The sequence below is a fragment of the Drosophila gunungcola genome, chromosome 3R (genome assembly GCF_025200985.1).
Source record: "Drosophila gunungcola strain Sukarami chromosome 3R, Dgunungcola_SK_2, whole genome shotgun sequence".
In the NCBI taxonomy this organism is placed as follows: Eukaryota; Metazoa; Arthropoda; class Insecta; order Diptera; family Drosophilidae; genus Drosophila; species Drosophila gunungcola.
The window spans coordinates 14,180,347-14,196,607 of record NC_069139.1 but is presented as its reverse complement, the minus strand read 5'-3'; the positions used below and the strand labels follow the sequence as shown (position 1 = coordinate 14,196,607).

Below are 16,261 nucleotides of genomic sequence, written 5' to 3'. Positions count from 1 at the left end.
AACAAATGTGCGAAGCAAAGGCAATAGGTTTGCAAGAATCAACTCAGTGCACCTGAGCAGTGCAGATATATGTGTATTGTGGGAGTCGATGAGCAAACGCTCTCAAAATGTCTCTCTCTCAAAGCCGCACAGTGGGCCGATTTTCATACACTTGGCGCCAAAAATAGGAGTAAAAACAATTTGAAATTATAAGTTAATAATATTTAAGTCATTTGATTTTATATTAAATAATAATTACATAAATTTATTTATTTATTTATTTGCTTGATGGACTCGAGGTAATAATGAATTTATATAACACAACGTTTTAATAAGTTTCAGTTAAAAATAATTATTGTCAGCAAATAATTTATCATTTAAGACTACAGCCGATCTGCTTAGTAGAGTTTGGAACCTGTCAGTTCCATTAAGTTGTGACACGAACCGAAGTGGAATTGGAAAATACAAATTAGGGCGGGAAGTCAATGAAACAAAATATTTAATGATTGAAATCTTTTCAAATTAAACAAAATATGCGCAAACTTTAACAATCTACTTTCATAATCGGAGCCCCAAAAACATGCAAATAAAAACTTTGAAAGAAACTATAAATGTGGGCCAAACGAAGCTCACCCTTACTTTTCGGAGCATAACCCGATTAGAGTTAAAAAATTGTTAGAAAACCCCAAATCTTAACTGGAAAAAATTCCACACTTTACTAACAAATTGGCGGAATGCATAAAGCGTACATAAATCAAGAAGCAAACGGATAGCCAAGTGCGTACTTAATGTAAATGTAACCGCCTACAAAGTGCCGACTTATCGTTTCAATAAGAACTCAGCATAAACAGCCACAAATGAGTGAAACAAAATCGCCGGCAACACGAGTCGTATATTTTTGGAGGTCTAGGTGAGACTATATAATGCCAGCAAACTGGGCTAGTAATCACAACAGTTGGAGTACTTGCCAAAATGGAAAACTCGCAAAATAAACCACGGTTGTCCTTACTCCTAGTTATTCTGTGCATTTCTCTGGGAGATTTCATGCCCCTGGAGGATATGGACTCTCAGGAAATGATTGACCTGACAGATCTGGGGGATACTGTGTTTGGCAATCCGGATGTGGAGACCACAGGAGCTTTGGTCGAGGCTCACAATGAGGAGTCGTCACAGAACCCCGAGGAATTGGGCACCTACTATGAGGGTGATATATTGATCCCATTGAGTTACAGGAATGCCCGATCCAATGGAACGCGAAATGGCATCCTGGCTCTGAGTTCCCGCTGGCCGGGCGGCGTGGTGCCCTACGAGATCAAAGGTCCCTTTACAACTCAGGAATTGGGAAATATCAATCATGCTTTTAAGGTAAGATTTTTAAATATAACTAAAATATGTATTTTCCGAGATTATACTATCTTTACATTCTTAGCTTTTTAATAGGATTTGTTTGGGCCTTCAAATCTCAAGTATTAAATATTTATTTCGTAATAAGAAATTATTTGAAATTATTAATCCTCCTTCAGGAATACCACACCAGAACTTGCGTGCGCTTTAAGCCCAGGACAACAGAAAAAGATTACATCTCGATTGGGAGTGGAAAGTCTGGCTGTTGGAGCAGCATCGGACGCTTGGGTGGCCGCCAGGAGGTGAATCTTCAGTCTCCCAACTGCCTGCGAACATACGGCACTCCGATCCACGAGTTGATGCACGCCTTGGGCTTCTTCCATGAGCAGAATCGCCACGAGCGGGACTCCTATGTCCGGGTGATGAGCGACAACATTAAGCCCGAGATGATGATCAACTTCGAGAAGTCCAGCTCCAGGACACAGTCCGGGTTCGGTGTGGAGTACGACTACGGCAGTGTGATGCACTACTCGGCCACCAGTTTCACCCGGAATGGCCAGCCCACGTTGAAGGCGTTGCGCGTCACTTCCGATGCCAGCCAGATGGGCCAACGACGCGGTTTCTCAGCCGGAGATGTGCGCAAGATCAACGCCATGTATAAGTGCAAAAACTAGATTAATTTAACATGCCTTACCTTTATGGACACCCGATGCAAAAGAACAGTAAAAATACATATATATAATTTTATAAAGCATACAAATAATGTTTTTTCTGATACTCTATCTGCTAAAACAATACTAACCGAAAAAAACACACCATTTTAGTTAGAACATATCATTGTGCGTTAACAAGTCCTCAAACAGTTTCTGCACCTTTAAATTTAGCATGAGCTTAAAAAAAAAAAAATGCAGTGACCGGACTAAAACTAAAAAAATGCAAATGCAAAAATGCAATGCAAATTGCAAAATGAAAGCGGTAAATAAATCAAGACTTACTAGATAAGCAAATGCTAACTTATTAAAATTGAAACTGCAGCCAAGCCTTATCGTTTAACAAATAAGTTTGGTATAAATAGAAACAAATAAATAAGAAAAAAAATCACTAACTAGTGATCTATTTTGGTAGGTCTTGTAAAGACTATATAATGCCAGTTAACTGGGCTGGATATCACAGCAGTTGAAAAACTAACCAAGATGAAGAAGTCGCAAAGTAAACAAGTGTTGATCTTGCTCCTAATTCTTCCATTTATTTCGCTGGGATATTCCATGCCCCTGGAGTATATGGACTCTGAGGACATTATTGACCTGTCGGATCTCGACGAAAGCGCATTTGCCAATCCGGATTTCGAAATCACAGGAGCTTTGGTCGAGGCTTACAACAAGGATTCGCCTCAGAACCCCGAGGAACTGGGTACTTACTTTGAGGGAGATATCTTATTTCCAAAGAGTTTTAAATATGCCCGATCTGGGAAGCGGTCGTTAAGTTATCGTTGGACGGGCGGCGTGGTGCCCTACGTGCTCGATGAATCGTTTACACCGCAGGATTTGAAATTTATTAACCATGCTTTTAAGGTAACAATTTTAGAAAATTTCATCAAATATTTGGTGACTCCCAAGTTTTGAACTCCTAACGAATTTTCAATATTTTATTTTATCTACATAAAACTTTGCACTTTTATAGCGTCGAAATGAATTACAATTTAAAGTTATTAAATCTTTTTCAGGAATATCATACCAAGACCTGTGTGCGTTTTGTGCCCAGGACAACAGAAAAAGATTACATTTTGATTACAAATATTGTAACGGGATGTCATAGTTCCGTTGGACGCATTGGTGGCGCCCAGCAGGTGAATCTGCAGTCTTCGGGATGTCTACGTGATTACGGAACTGCGATCCACGAGCTGATGCACGCCGTTGGCTTCCTTCATGAGCAAAGTCGCCATGACCGAGATTCCTATATAATGGTTATACACGAAAACATTATGCCTGGCAAAGAGCAGAACTTTGTTAAGGGCCACCCACACAATCATTCCAGCTTTGGCGTGGATTACGACTACGCCAGTGTGATGCACTACTCGCCCTATGCCTTCTCCAGGAATGTTTTGCCCACGCTGGTGCCATTGCTCAACACTCCTGATGCCAGAAAGATGGGTAATCGACACGGATTTAGCGCAGGTGATTTGCGAAAGATCAACGCCATGTACAATTGTACTAACAAATCCGAAAAAAAGCTATTCAAATAAATAGCAAATATTTTAACATAAATTGGTAAATGTCTTATAAAGCGCAAATAATATTACTTTTTCTAAAGCTTATCAAATTATACAAATTTTGTCCGCAAATACTTTTAGAGCCATTTCATTTACGATTAACTTTTCCAAATCCCGAATAAATAATTTATAACTCAACTTCGATTTACTGAAAAAATATATCTATGGGTACAATATTTGGTTACAGAATTAACATTCGGCTATGACTGCCGTGGGTTGTACTGCTCCGGGGATTCGAAAGCCATTCCAGCCTAGTGGTGGGGCAGGTTCTTGTTCGTCTCGAAGAAGAAGTTGCCCTGCATGTTGAGCTCTTTGCAGAGCGTGGAGAACCGCCGGATGGCGTTGTAGGTGCCGAGGTGGCTCTCGCTTCCATCTTTCACGGAGAAACACAAAGCATAACAGAAGGTACTATATTTACAGCAAGGGTCCGATCGCATGCATGGGGTAATTAGTAATCCGGGGTGATCCGCTCCAGTCAGCGGACGGTTAGTGGGGACGCGCCTTTTGGATGGTGGCCTTACCTGGGCCCGCGAAACCAGCACTCGTTGCATTCAAGTCCAGATTCATGTAGAGTGCCATGTTTCCGGTCGATCCGTGGCGAGAGCGATTGTTCAGAAAATCCCGGATGTGCTGAACGATCAAATCGATGGCCACTGAAAGTAAAAGAATGCACAATTAATTCACAGTCAATTAATTTGTATCAAATCGTAATGCTGCATTTTCGTAAGCATTGCAACTCAACGTGAAACTATCCACTTACCTTGCTGCTCCTCCAGAGCTCCCCCGATCCAAGCGGTCTTGTCTAAGCCAAGGACTTAATCTAGCTCTAGTTAGTAGGATCTATTACTTAATCGCATCTAAGCTGGGCGGCATATTCTGTTATTTGTTACTCTGTTGTGTCGTGTGCTTTAAATCAGCTGGTTATGTACTTACTAAATGAAACACCGATTTATCTTCAGGCCCTGCTAGGCAATAGTCTATCCTAGCATTTGTATATTTGAGACTGGCATAAAGTGTTTATAGTACCAACGATTTAGAAAAACTAAAGCCGCAGGAGCTGACTTTTGAGATGCCCGGTACTAAGGTAAAATGGGAAAGATATCCCTACAACAGAAATTGTATTTTCATTCAAACGTATTGCTTTTGGAACCATTGCTTATATTGAAACTATATAGTTTCGATTTGACAGTTTCGAAAGTGCTTTATCTAGAAATATGACATTTAGTGATGCAATTTTATAAATATAACATTTTATAAGGGATATTGAGTTGAAAAAGGTTAGAAATAGATAAGCAGAAAATGTTTATAATTGAGTTTTAGGAATGAGTTAACTATTTGTTATTATTTTAAGGACAGTTTAATCTGTAAATATCGGAAAACTATGCAGAACTATACAGATAGAAACCGAAATCAGTCACAAATTTTTAAAGTCTTACAGAGTTTGAAAGTAGTAACGGAAATTGAGCTGGTAAAGGTTTCGTATTAACATATACTTGTAACAAAGCATCAACAAATATTAATTTGATTAGAGTGGTTAACGAAGTATCGGGCATGTAAATATAGATACAATAGTTAGATGTGTAACACGTGTGGTTTGGTGAGTAGAGTGCTTAAGACCTCGGAAGGTAACCAGATTTGGGGCTAGGCACCAGGTTAGACCCCAGGGATCAATATTAACTTTATCATTTAAATTGATGCTATAACATAAGACCAGAGTTAGACTGGGAACGCTAACGTAGGTTGGGTTATCTTGATGAACAGAAACGAGCTTACATACACACTACCATGTATTGTTGAACATATGCAAGTAGATACTAAAGATACTTTTAATCTTAAGACTACGCTAATTGGTTACGATGAGAAGACCAAATGAGAAGCGATGCCGGCGCTTATTAATGGACATTTGTCTTAGTGTGCTGCGGCGCCTTGGTTTTCTATATCTTTCATAAGTTTTCGGGCTTTAGTTTTTGGCAATTAGTACAAGCTCAAGACGCGGCGTTAGGACGAGGAAGTGGCCGCCCCAGAAGCGAGTTTATAATTGCGATTAGTGATCTCGCTTCATGCTGGACGCCGCCACCCTGACTGTGTTGCTGTGCTGTGCGCTGTTGGTGGTGGCGAGAATCTCCCCGATATGGTGTACAATAAGATCAATGGCAACTGCAAGAAATACAATAAAACAACAGGAACAAAACGAAAAGAACGGAAAATCGTAACGCAAGAGATACAATTAACAGAGATGAAGGAAAAACAAAGAGGGGATAGAAATGTTGATAGGCATGTAGTACTTAAATGTATGTAAACATCAAGCATTCTATGTGGTAAGGTCTTGTTGTCCTCGGACGGGTTAATAGAACCAGAAACAAAAGAACAATTGCTAAATCTATGGTTATTGGGCAACCAACTCAACGAGACACTACAAACGCTTAGAGTGTAAGAGTGTGTTTTGTAGGGGCATAGAAAATAAACTAAAGTGGACAGGTGTCTGGGTGCTGCTGCCTCACCTGTGTTGTCGGCGCCTCGCGGTATAATAACGTCAGCAAACTTTTTCGTCTAAAAAGAGGGAGTGGTTGATTTGTAATAAGTTATGGCACTTTGAAAGGCGTTACTTACGGGCGAGCAGAATTCCTCGAAGGCGGGCTTCACGAAAGTCATGTACTGGGTGAGCACTGCGTCCAGATCACGGCCACGCTCATTTATATCACGTGGCACTAGTAGAAGGTTTTTTTATATATTATTCGGAATTAGGCAAAGCCACGACTCACCTCTTCTGGCCAATCTGGTATCGGAGTCTGTGTCCACGAACAGCTTCATGTGGAATAGGTCGCGTATTTTCGGAAAGTAAAAGACCAGGATGCCCTCAAACAAGACCACATCGGCTGGGTAGATAACCAGCATGTTTTCAAAGTCTCTATGGGGAAAATAAAGCATTATAACTAAAACATTCTTATTCTTTCTCATTTCACAGAGCGTTCTCTCTTTAAAACATTTACTATTTCTGCTTGTCTACCAATAAACGTGTTTAGAAAGATCCCATTAATCTAATGGGGCCAATAAGCTGATAGTTCCCGAAATAATGATTACCCAGGAATTAACAAGACTATATATACTTATAGTCATAGGGAAAGCCTATATTCAAATATGAAAGATGCTGGAGCTTACATATTCCCCGGTAGCTACTCACAGCGAATTGGTGCGGTAGTCGTAGCTGGGAATCTCCACTTTATGGCCCTGAAGGATGTTTTGTAAAGTGCTGAACATGAGCTCCTCGTTAAAAGCGTCCGGATGGTCAAAGTTGAAAAGGCCCTTCTGGGCCTTGGCCTTCTCGGCGGCCGTCAGTTCCCGGTAGAAGCTGTCCTGGCTGATGGACACCACCTGGCGCTGCGTGTGATCCATTTCCGCCTGACCCAGCTGCTCCATTATCTTCTTGCAGACCGTCGACTTGCCGCTGGCCGTTCCGCCGGCCACGCCGATCAGAAACGGGGACTTGACCTCATCGTTGGCTGTTCCGTCGCCGTTGGGAAGTCGCAGCGAGTCCCCTTTTTTCAAGTCCTGCATTTTTAAGGAAATCGAACAGTTGAAAAATGCCTCTTTTTACCCACGCAAACAGCTGATTAGAGGTGGAAAAACATCGATGACAGCATAAATTTCAAAATATCGGTCTTATCAATGTTTGGCAGGGACTATCGATATTTATCCATCCATCTCTCTCTGTTTCTGTTAGTTCGACGTTTCGCTAACATTTCTCTGTTAGTTCGACATTTCGGTAACATTTCTCTGCAAAACACAAACCCATCTCTAACGATACTTTCTTGCTACTTTTAATTTCTCACAGAATCAATATTTTATCGATATTCCGGAAGTGGAGCGTTGCCACACTGTCCGAATAAGAACAATGTTCGTTACTTTGATTTGAACCACGTCATGTTTTAAACTTTTAAATAAGGTTTTAATGGAATTTTAAAGCAATGAAATAATAAGTATATACATGCAGTTAATGCAAATTCCTATACATATATAGACATTGCTGACGCCGGCGCGTTGAGATTTGAAAACAATTACCAACGCATTAAAGTTGGAAATATTTGCACAGCTTGGGCTCTTGTTCGAGTGCCTGAGAATGCTTTTTATACGTGTATTTGCATAGTAACTGTTTCTCTATTAGCAACCTGCTGACGGTCATATGTCAGTGTCTTTTCAAATCCCAATCATGAAGGCTGCTCAAGATTTCAGCCCCTGGATATGGTTTTATCTACTGTTGTTGAGTGACTTAATTAATTTTGGATCTAATTCCTGCCAGGCAGTGCCTATCGTCGGAGGTCGGATCGTGTCAACCGTGGGCAGTACACTTCTAAACTCACTCGCATAAGCCACTAAATTTAACAATTGAACTTAATTTAAAGGGAGCACAAGTAAATACCCCTTCATGGTCTCCTTACAAGACATAATTACGGGAAATACCACGATCGGAGTTTCTTATCGACATTTTTGCGGTGGCAGCCTTATCAGCGATCGATGGATATTGTCCGCAGCTCATTGTGTTTGGAGGAAGTAAGTCTGCAGTTTGCGAAGGACCTTCTTAGATCGGACTATTTTTCTGTTTTTAGAAACATTCACAATGTTGCTGCCTTTATTGGCCATGAGAATATTGAAAACATTGGGGAGCTGGAACCATATGGTCTAGAAAGCGCCGAGTATATTTACTTCCAACCGTGAGTAATCCGTTGAGTCAAGTTTAATACTCTCCTTTAAGAGAGATCTGAGAACTATAGAAACTGAAATTGACTCAACCAGTCCAATGTCTATTGATTTCGACTTACTTATTTATAATAATCTTCTTATGTAGCTCAAACTTTCGGAACGATATAGCTCTGTTGTATATGAAACGTCGCTATTGGAGTGCCGTGAGCAATGGCCTCCGTTTCGCCCAACTGCCACCACAGGGCATGAAACCAGACCAAAATGGTAAGTCTCTCAGCAGCCCGCATATTGACACTATCGTTAGTTCTTGAAAAGCACAGAATCCTGTCGCATTATTGGCTATGGAGCAACCCAACATGCTGGACCCTGTCAAAAGAGACTTTTTGAAGCCGAAGTTCGGGTGATTGGCAATCAAAAGTGTCGGGATATTATAGGACACATCTGGGCGCCCCAGAATGGAGCGAATACGGTGTGTGCCCTGGGCAACAATCAGGATTCCTGTCAAGGAGATTCTGGGTAATCTTTAGGTTACGATGTATTTACAACTTGAAACTAAGTTAACTAATTCGTTCCATTAGCGGCCCATTGATCTGTCCTTATGGCGGGAAGGACTATATCTACGGCCTTGTGTCCCACGGACTGACTTGTGGCATCCAAGGTATGCCCAGCATCTATACAGTGACCAAACCATACTACGAATGGGTCCAACTGCTGGTGCAGTTTTAGATCTCTGGCGAAACGTATAAATAGTATATTTATTATGCGATATCAAACAGAACAGTTATGAATATATGTATACTTGAACAATGCAGAAATAGCACGGACTAATAACGAACTTAGGCTAGGTAATAATATATGTCTAGAACTTTGTATTAGACTAACTATAATGACCATTTCCACGGTTTGATTTATCAGCATGTCTTTTTTTATTCTCAGAGATGTACCCTTAAAAACTGAACATAACTTTTTTTTTTATTTATAATAATTTTGCCCAAAATCAGGTACTTTAAGTTTATTATGTATTAGGTGCTTTTCATCTCTGAATATTTTAAATAGCAAACCTGAGGTAAAGAAGTTTTGTTGATTTTAAATTATTAAAACTAAATGGCTAAAAGTCTCTTAGGTTAAAAATCAGTTATAAAGAATTAGGTAAGTTTGTTAACTTTATAAATTTAAAAATGTCTCGTGTGCTGACAAATCAAGTCGTGTAAATGGAATTTAACCTAGTTGCAAAGGAAGTCTGCTGCGATCAGTGCTTCTCGGGCTGCTCTGCCGGGGAGGAGGCCGGGGCCGGAGTGTTCTCCACCTTGTCGGACAGCTTCCCCGTGCTGGTTTCCGGAAGGGTGAGGGTCAGCAGGCCAGCTACTAGAACGCAGCAGCCGCAGATCGTGGTTGGAATGTACCAGCCCAGGGCTCCCAGGCAATCGACCACATAGGGGGCCGAAATGGAGCCCACGTGGGCGAAGGTCGAGCAGGTGCCCAGGGCCGAGTTCCGTATCTGGGTGGGATACAGCTCGGCTGTGTAGAGCGTCACCACCGAGTAGGTGGCGCTGATGCCGAAGCGACCCAGCATGGCGAAGGCCACGATCCAGGTGGTGCTGCCGGCGGGAACGGAGAGGACCAGCAGCAGGGACACGCCCGTCCACAGGAACAGGAACATGGTGGTGAGGCGACGACCCGTGAAGCGGAGCATTATCACCGGCACCAGGTACGAGGGTATGTCCACCAGTCCGGTTCCAATGATGTACAGATACCTTGACACTGACAAATTGGCGGCATTCAGAGCTGCAAAAATCAATAATTTGAAAAGCTTGTTAAAGTTTATTAATTTAATTTTGCCCGATGCTTTCTTAAATGTGTTTCTACCCATATAATGGTATTTCAGGCACATATAGGTAAGGCTAAAGAATTCGCCTTTATTACAAGTTTTACAATAATCTTTAGATATGTATTTCTGGCTCTGAATACATAGTCGAGAGTTTATAACATTTATCTAAGATTACAAATTTAACAAATTGCAAAAATAAAAAAACTTAAATTAAATGTCGAAATTAACTCTCACTTTTAAACTGTAAGTTCTGGTTAAAACAGGAATTGCCTGATAAACTACTCACCCGTCACATAGTAACTCAGCGAGGTTACGCAGAACATGAAATACGAGGCGAAGATCATCTTGCGTACGCTGGGATTAGCATACAACTCAATGATGGACTTAAGGGGACCATTCCTAAGCTTCGCCCCCAGCGAGAAGCCCACTTCCGGCTCCAGCTGCAATGGCAAAAGATTTGGTGAGCTTTCAGCTTGGCAAGCAGACATAAATATCTATATATATGTTCTGGGAACTTTGCACTCACCAACTTCTTATCGGTGACGACTGCAGCGGAGGATGCAACTGCGGGCTGAACTTGGTAGTGGCTGGGCTGTCTGAACAGAATCTTGTAGACGCGATCGTATCGTTGGTTTGTGATCAGCCAGCGTGGTGACTCATTCATCAAGCTAAGGTCAAGTTATTAGTTTCAGAATCGAACAAATTAAACTATATTAGGCCAACTTACTAGCAGTTTAGAATGAGCAGGAGCGAGGGAATGGTCAGGGCCAGTTGCAGATGCCTCCACGGCTGGATGATGTAGCCAACAATGGCCAGGATAATCATGCCCACCGGATAGGAGGCTGAGAAGGCTATGGACATCCAGGAACGGTGCTTCAAGCAGATGTTCTCAACAACTGAAATATAGGTAAAATATTAAATTAATTTATATAAAAGGTGCATTTTTGCTCAGCGATTATTATCTGAAGTTAGAAAATGTTTCAGATAACTAAAACCAAACTGTGTCTTATCTTGTTAACAGTTGTGCAGTATGTAGCACACAATAATGCATTCTGTGTTATGTTAGGGCATGACTTTTATAAGGCGGCTGAACATCAATACTTCTTTTAGAGCTAAATGACTTACTCATGGTGAAGGCAGGATAGAACAGTCCGGAGGAAGCTGCTCCCAGAGCAAATCGTCCTGCCAGGAAGAGACTGTACCAGGGCGAGAAGGTGCAAAAGAAGCTACCGACAATGAAGAAGGCAGCGCCCAGGGTAAACGAGGTTTTACGACCAAATCTGCAAAGATACCAGAAGTCAGTTAGTTTGATTCCATAAAAAGCAACCATTTGTAAACTCACTTGTCCGCCAGGATGCCAAAGGAAAAGGAGCCACAGAACTTTCCCAGTGAAATGGAAACCTGAGCGGAAGTACGCTGGATGCTCCTGTCGCAGGTTAGGTCCCAGTCGGAGACGAAGGTGCTCTCCGGATTGGCGAACTCGTGGCGACCCTTCGCCTTGCAGGACACCTCGGCCGGCTGGGCGATCTCCGACAGGTGGCTGGTGTAATTGAGGGCCGCCTCGTAGGACATCTTGGCCAAATGCCCATAGTTCCAATCCCACACCGTGCATCCCCCGGTCTCCAAGCCCTTCCCCGCGATCTCCCGCTTCTGGGCCAGTGTCCAATTGGCATCCTGCAGGTCCGAGATGCCGCACCACTGGTCATCGGGCAGGTGGCCCAGCAGCGTGTAGGAGGACACATGGAAGCCGTTCAATATGTTGGGCGTTACGCACAGAAAGAAGATGGCCCTGAAGGTAAGGGAAAAAGTAACGTAAAGTGACAATAACTTATTTGCCGATGGGGAACTGCTAATTGGGATTTTGTTTTCGCCAGATACTACATCTCGAATCCGGACAAATTGTTTACAACACGCAACTCCAATCGGTCGCACATTGACACCGCTTGGCTAACTGCTCGTTGGAATGCAAATAATAACGCCAATCAAAACATCCGAGTAAAAACAAAGCTGCGAAGGTTTTTGGGCGAATGATTCGGCCTGGTTATGTATGCCGCTCACATAATCACTTAATGGCAGTTAAAGATTCGTCAGAGCATATTTAGCGAACGGCAGTGTTGTCGTAAATCATTAAACAAATCGGGTAACCGGAACGCAATGCGCAATATCTACATATCCGACTTTTTCACGTGACTCCACCACCCTCCAGCACGTAGAGTTCCGCGAAGATCGTCGAAATTTAAGTCACACCCAACTATTCGGGGGTAAAGACTGTAGTTTATAGGACTTCCTCACATGACTCAGTTGAATGACTTTAAGTGCTCGCGTCCTCCAGCCGGAGTGCTTATCGGTTAGGATCCATTACATGGCCCAATCCCGATGTGGGTAATGGAACCGGTACTCGATCGCCACGATCCCACATCGCCCGCTTACACTGCGCCTAATAGAGTATGTAGTACCGCACACATACAATGTGCGCTGATATGCCAGATTTCCATTCTATATTTAAATCTTATACCGGGCGATCGCCCACATGACCGTTGCCCCACGATTGGAACCCAGCTGGATGACTCTTCGATCCCGGCCTAAAATTAACATCAGGAAGGGGCTACCTACCCACCTATTACCACAGCTGCGAAAGTATACCCCAGCAAACTGATGCAAAAAGTTAATTGATTTTGGGCTTAATTGTGGTGAGTAGCTTGTGGTTAAGATGGGGTGCCAATCCACACTCACGGTTCTAATTGCATTGCGCCCAATCAAGCGGAAAAACTAATTAAATCGGTTTAAGCACCAATCGCGGGGAGAAAAGTGTACCACCCTGACGAATGTCAACAATTTCTAAAAGCTCAACCTTTAAAAGCCAGCGCATTGCATTCGTCATGAAGTGGGTCAAGTGGAACCTGATTCAAGCCGAGCTAAAAAACTGCTTCCTCAACTTCAAACGAAATATGTCAGAAATTTGATTCCCACTTTCCGCACAGAGCCAATGATCTAAATAAAATCGTTGAAACCTTGATAGCAAGCAAAGACCTGATTGCAAACTAATGCAGAGTGGCCTCAAATTGGCAAAATAATCGATTTAGAAGCATTAAAGGATGTTTTAAGTTTAAATATACATCTTCTATTTACGCAAAATTTTAAAAGCAGTAAAATCTGAATCATTACAATTTGTGCCAAATAAATAAATACAAAATAAATAAATAAAAAGTATCGCTTAAATGCCACAATCCGTTATTTAATTAAAAACAAAATTATTAGAACTGGTTATGTATGCACTTGATAAAAAGGTCCAGAACCTCATTTTCCATGAAACATTATTATAGTAAATAAAAATAAAGAAAAATTTAAGTAATAGTAAATATTTCCATTTTAATTACAACTATTTAAAGCCTTACATGAAAATGTTAGCTTATTTAGAACCTGTTTAAAGTTTCTAAAGGATTGGTAACCTTCCTACGAAGAGGGTTCAGCATATAAAACATTAATTTTTTTCCTTTCCAAGTTTTTAGCGCTATTAAAATAATATTTCTTAGAGTATTTGATCTGCTTACCAGACAAATGCTCCGCCGCTGCCCACGATTTCCAGCTGTTTGGTGAGCAGATCCTTCATGCCCTCCTCGCTGATGAGCTCGCGACTCTTCTCCGGATTCGATTCTCTCGATTGGGTCATGTTGAAAGATGCAGTATCACAGCTGCTTGCGGTATTCAATATTCGAAATCACACCCTCCCAAAAGATGATGATGATGATGATGATGATAATGATGTTCTGCGAGGCAGACGACTGACCCCACGCAAACGAACGAATATTGCAGATTGCAGGGGAGGTTTTGTGTCTTCTCTGACACTGAACTTGGATTCCTTGGCTTGGTACAATCTATTTTTGATTTGGCGCAAAAACAAAAAGTCTGGATTTGGATTCGTTGATGGAGATTCGGATCTGGCTTAGGCACCTAATCGAGGATCCGTCAGGGTGCATTCACACCGCGAGTTCCAGATGCAGATAAGACGCTCCTCCGCTCCCACTGACTGATATACTGATCACTTTCACTTTCGCCCTCGTCTGCAGTCGCCGTCGCAGTCCGTAATATTTTTGGTTTTGGGACTCTGTTGACGTTCCTGCAGTGGCTGTTTATCTATCGGCTGGTTCTATTTTCCCATTTCTCCTCGGGCTCGCTGTTTATGTTTTTTCAATTGGTAATGCAGCACATGGGAGCGCTTCGCTTTGACGGACAGCGACACGTTTTTATTGTTTTTTTGCTTTTTGCTTTTTCCTTTTTGCTTTTCCTTTTTTGTTTTCAGTACTCGGTTGTTGTTGTGTTCGAAATAAAATTTCCCTCAAGTTAAAATAAACATGAAAAATATTTTCGAGGGGTATTCTTATTTATTTATTTATTTTTTTTTTTTTTGGTGCTGCCAATGCAACGCGTGCAGTTGCGTTCTCTTGCCGGTTTTCGCCGATATTGCTATCAACTACTTGTCGCTTCGGGAGCGTCTCACAAACTAAGCCCACGGGAGTCCGATCGCAGCGTTTTGTTTGCCGCTTCACTCTGCCATTTGGTGGTGCTAAGGGGATGGGTGGATGGGGAAGGGGAAGTGGGAAGGGGGAGCGGTAGGGGCTGAGGCGGTACTAACATCGCACTCGGTCAGTGCCGCCCCTGCCGTCTGTGATTCACTCGGGATCGCTCGGCTCTTCCCGATCCAAATACTCGAGGCGGCATATGTATTTATGCTGTTTCTTTTTTTTCGAATTCGAGTGCAAGCATTAACAACAAATATAACAAAAAATTAATCACAGTCATAGAGCGTCTGAAGAGAGATTCTCGGCGAATGTCAAAATAACCAAGGAAAGCTCTGATTTTTTGAGTATGCTTGGGGTACTAATTGAATAATTTGAAAATACCAAAGATGTGTGTATTTGTGGCAGCTGCCGTTGTCAAATTTCCAGAATTAGTATAAACGTATTATTAGATTTAAAGCGTAGTTAATTTTTTCAGACAAATTACTCAATATGTAATTGCATTTTTCAACGAACCGTAGGCGAATTACGTTTTTAGGGTGAGCAATTTATTGGACTATATATATAGGGTTATATTTAATTAATATTTCTTTATTTCTGGTGTACAATAACTTGATGAACTGATGAAAGAGGTTTGATACCTATTAAAAACATTGAGTTTTCATGTAAACATTTAAATTTTCTCATATTGTCTAGCATTTTTTGAAAATGTGCGTTATAATTTTAACATCCAGACCAAAAAAAGTACCAACAAAGAACGTTTCTTGCTGGGACAGCTCATTATAAATGCGTCAAACAACAAGAAAACATTTAAATACACTCCCGAACACTTGAACATATGGTCCTAACCTCTCCCTCTTCAGTAAATCCCTTACAATCCATTAAACTCGCGCTACCCGAACCTCATGATATATATTTACATTAACAGGCCTTTTAATTCCGTTGTCTCTGAATTTCATTACAATATTCCCATTTGCTTTGGCGACATTCGAGAGTGTTTTGTCGGGTGTTGTTTACATTTTTGTTTTCGAGTTGCGCTATTCGAAATTCCCAAAGAGCAGAGCGCATTTCTGAATGGGATTGTTGGGAACAATGTTGAAAAATTGCCTACTCATATTTTCATATTCTTTTGGCTGACTTGTGAATGAATCTAGTAATAGATAGTTTGTATTTGAACCAACTTAAACCAGAACTCTGAGTCGGGATGATTAAAGCCTAACCGGATTTCTACGCAGTGACCTTATAAAGTGATTCGATTAAGGTTAACCTGCGTTATCGGTGAGCATCGAGAGTACTCGACTCTGGCCAAGATCAATTGAGCTCAATAAACCGATCGACGTCAATATCTTAACTACTAACCCTGCGGGACAAGCTAAAGATAGAGATTGACATTGGTGGGTGATGGTATTGTATGGGATGGGATGGGATTGGATGGGATTGTGGCATATATTCCGCACATTCCAATTATGGATTTCTTTGTTATCGCATTCTAATTTTAGCCTTGCCGCAATTGTTTTTCACTTGTTCGGCTTTAGTCGCTTCCCAGGCGCATTCTATTCATCTGTGAAATTCGCTCGAGAGTTGGCCGTACTAACGGTTCTATCTACCTAGAATACCTGTATTCTA

General features: G+C 41.6%; 5 protein-coding genes across 11 annotated transcripts; 3 read left to right on the top strand and 2 right to left on the bottom strand.

Moving 5' to 3' along the window:
- Positions 1 to 555: 555 nt before the first annotated feature.
- On the top strand, positions 556 to 2,037 carry LOC128266719 (hatching enzyme 1.2-like). 5 transcript variants are annotated; one of them, XM_053003431.1, is made up of 4 exons: positions 556 to 756; positions 822 to 889; positions 995 to 1,344; positions 1,503 to 2,037. In XM_053003431.1, the coding sequence occupies exons 3-4, from the start codon at positions 1,024 to 1,026 to the stop codon at positions 1,995 to 1,997; spliced, it is 816 nt and encodes a 271-aa protein (XP_052859391.1). In that variant the 5' UTR covers positions 556 to 756; positions 822 to 889; positions 995 to 1,023; the 3' UTR covers positions 1,998 to 2,037. The 5 variants fall into 5 exon arrangements, with proteins under 5 accessions (XP_052859391.1, XP_052859389.1, XP_052859390.1 ...); XM_053003429.1 differs by having other exon boundaries at positions 815 to 889; XM_053003430.1 differs by having other exon boundaries at positions 556 to 769.
- A 453-nt stretch (positions 2,038 to 2,490) lies between these two features.
- On the top strand, positions 2,491 to 3,730 carry LOC128264290 (astacin-like). The gene is made up of 2 exons (XM_052999699.1): positions 2,491 to 2,894; positions 3,047 to 3,730. Exons 1-2 carry the CDS (start codon positions 2,517 to 2,519, stop codon positions 3,563 to 3,565), a joined length of 897 nt encoding a protein of 298 aa, XP_052855659.1. The 5' UTR covers positions 2,491 to 2,516; the 3' UTR covers positions 3,566 to 3,730.
- On the bottom strand, positions 3,716 to 7,219 carry LOC128264274 (uridine-cytidine kinase). Of its 2 annotated transcripts, XM_052999685.1 has the most exons (6): positions 6,774 to 7,219; positions 6,355 to 6,500; positions 6,203 to 6,300; positions 6,094 to 6,142; positions 4,114 to 4,245; positions 3,716 to 3,965 (listed from the first exon to the last, which is right to left on the bottom strand). In XM_052999685.1, exons 1-6 carry the CDS (start codon positions 7,145 to 7,147, stop codon positions 3,844 to 3,846), a joined length of 921 nt encoding a protein of 306 aa, XP_052855645.1. In that variant the 5' UTR covers positions 7,148 to 7,219; the 3' UTR covers positions 3,716 to 3,843. The 2 variants fall into 2 exon arrangements, with proteins under 2 accessions (XP_052855645.1, XP_052855647.1); XM_052999687.1 differs by lacking the exons at positions 3,716 to 3,965; positions 4,114 to 4,245 and adding an exon at positions 5,367 to 5,749 and having other exon boundaries at positions 6,774 to 7,217.
- Positions 7,220 to 7,701: 482 nt separating this feature from the next.
- On the top strand, positions 7,702 to 9,105 carry LOC128266781 (elastase-1). Of its 2 annotated transcripts, none has more exons than XM_053003571.1 (6): positions 7,702 to 7,925; positions 7,993 to 8,140; positions 8,197 to 8,301; positions 8,436 to 8,554; positions 8,611 to 8,806; positions 8,869 to 9,105. In XM_053003571.1, exons 2-6 carry the CDS (start codon positions 8,016 to 8,018, stop codon positions 9,014 to 9,016), a joined length of 693 nt encoding a protein of 230 aa, XP_052859531.1. In that variant the 5' UTR covers positions 7,702 to 7,925; positions 7,993 to 8,015; the 3' UTR covers positions 9,017 to 9,105. The 2 variants fall into 2 exon arrangements, with proteins under 2 accessions (XP_052859531.1, XP_052859522.1); XM_053003562.1 differs by having other exon boundaries at positions 7,711 to 7,929.
- Positions 9,020 to 14,607, bottom strand: LOC128266766 (organic cation transporter protein). The gene is made up of 7 exons (XM_053003497.1): positions 13,670 to 14,607; positions 11,461 to 11,907; positions 11,244 to 11,398; positions 10,846 to 11,014; positions 10,645 to 10,786; positions 10,405 to 10,558; positions 9,020 to 10,075 (listed from the first exon to the last, which is right to left on the bottom strand). Exons 1-7 carry the CDS (start codon positions 13,786 to 13,788, stop codon positions 9,540 to 9,542), a joined length of 1,722 nt encoding a protein of 573 aa, XP_052859457.1. The 5' UTR covers positions 13,789 to 14,607; the 3' UTR covers positions 9,020 to 9,539.
- Positions 14,608 to 16,261: the final 1,654 nt, after the last annotated feature.

Bases quoted from the DNA above. Each gene is read 5' to 3' on its own strand.
- LOC128264274 (XM_052999685.1), bottom strand. From the start codon at position 7,147: ATGCAGGACTTGAAAAAAGGGGACTCGCTGCGACTTCCCAACGGCGAC. The intron at 6,501-6,773 runs GTGAGTAGCTAC...TTTTCCCCATAG, and splicing joins GACTACCGCACCAATTCGCT to AGACTTTGAAAACATGCTGG. The intron at 6,143-6,202 runs GTAAGTAACGCC...CCCTCTTTTTAG, and splicing joins TCGAGGAATTCTGCTCGCCC to ACGAAAAAGTTTGCTGACGT.
- LOC128266781 (XM_053003562.1), top strand. From the start codon at position 7,773: ATGTCAGTGTCTTTTCAAATCCCAATCATGAAGGCTGCTCAAGATTTC. The intron at 8,141-8,196 runs GTAAGTCTGCAG...TTCTGTTTTTAG, and splicing joins GCTCATTGTGTTTGGAGGAA to AAACATTCACAATGTTGCTG. The intron at 8,807-8,868 runs GTAATCTTTAGG...TCGTTCCATTAG, and splicing joins TCCTGTCAAGGAGATTCTGG to CGGCCCATTGATCTGTCCTT.
- LOC128266719 (XM_053003428.1), top strand. From the start codon at position 952: ATGGAAAACTCGCAAAATAAACCACGGTTGTCCTTACTCCTAGTTATT. The intron at 1,345-1,502 runs GTAAGATTTTTA...ATCCTCCTTCAG, and splicing joins ATATCAATCATGCTTTTAAG to GAATACCACACCAGAACTTG.
- LOC128266766 (XM_053003497.1), bottom strand. From the start codon at position 13,788: ATGACCCAATCGAGAGAATCGAATCCGGAGAAGAGTCGCGAGCTCATC. The intron at 10,787-10,845 runs GTAAGTTGGCCT...ACTTGACCTTAG, and splicing joins CTGCTCATTCTAAACTGCTA to CTTGATGAATGAGTCACCAC. The intron at 10,076-10,404 runs GTGAGTAGTTTA...TGATTTTTGCAG, and splicing joins GCTGAGTTACTATGTGACGG to CTCTGAATGCCGCCAATTTG.
- LOC128264290 (XM_052999699.1), top strand. From the start codon at position 2,517: ATGAAGAAGTCGCAAAGTAAACAAGTGTTGATCTTGCTCCTAATTCTT. The intron at 2,895-3,046 runs GTAACAATTTTA...AATCTTTTTCAG, and splicing joins TTATTAACCATGCTTTTAAG to GAATATCATACCAAGACCTG.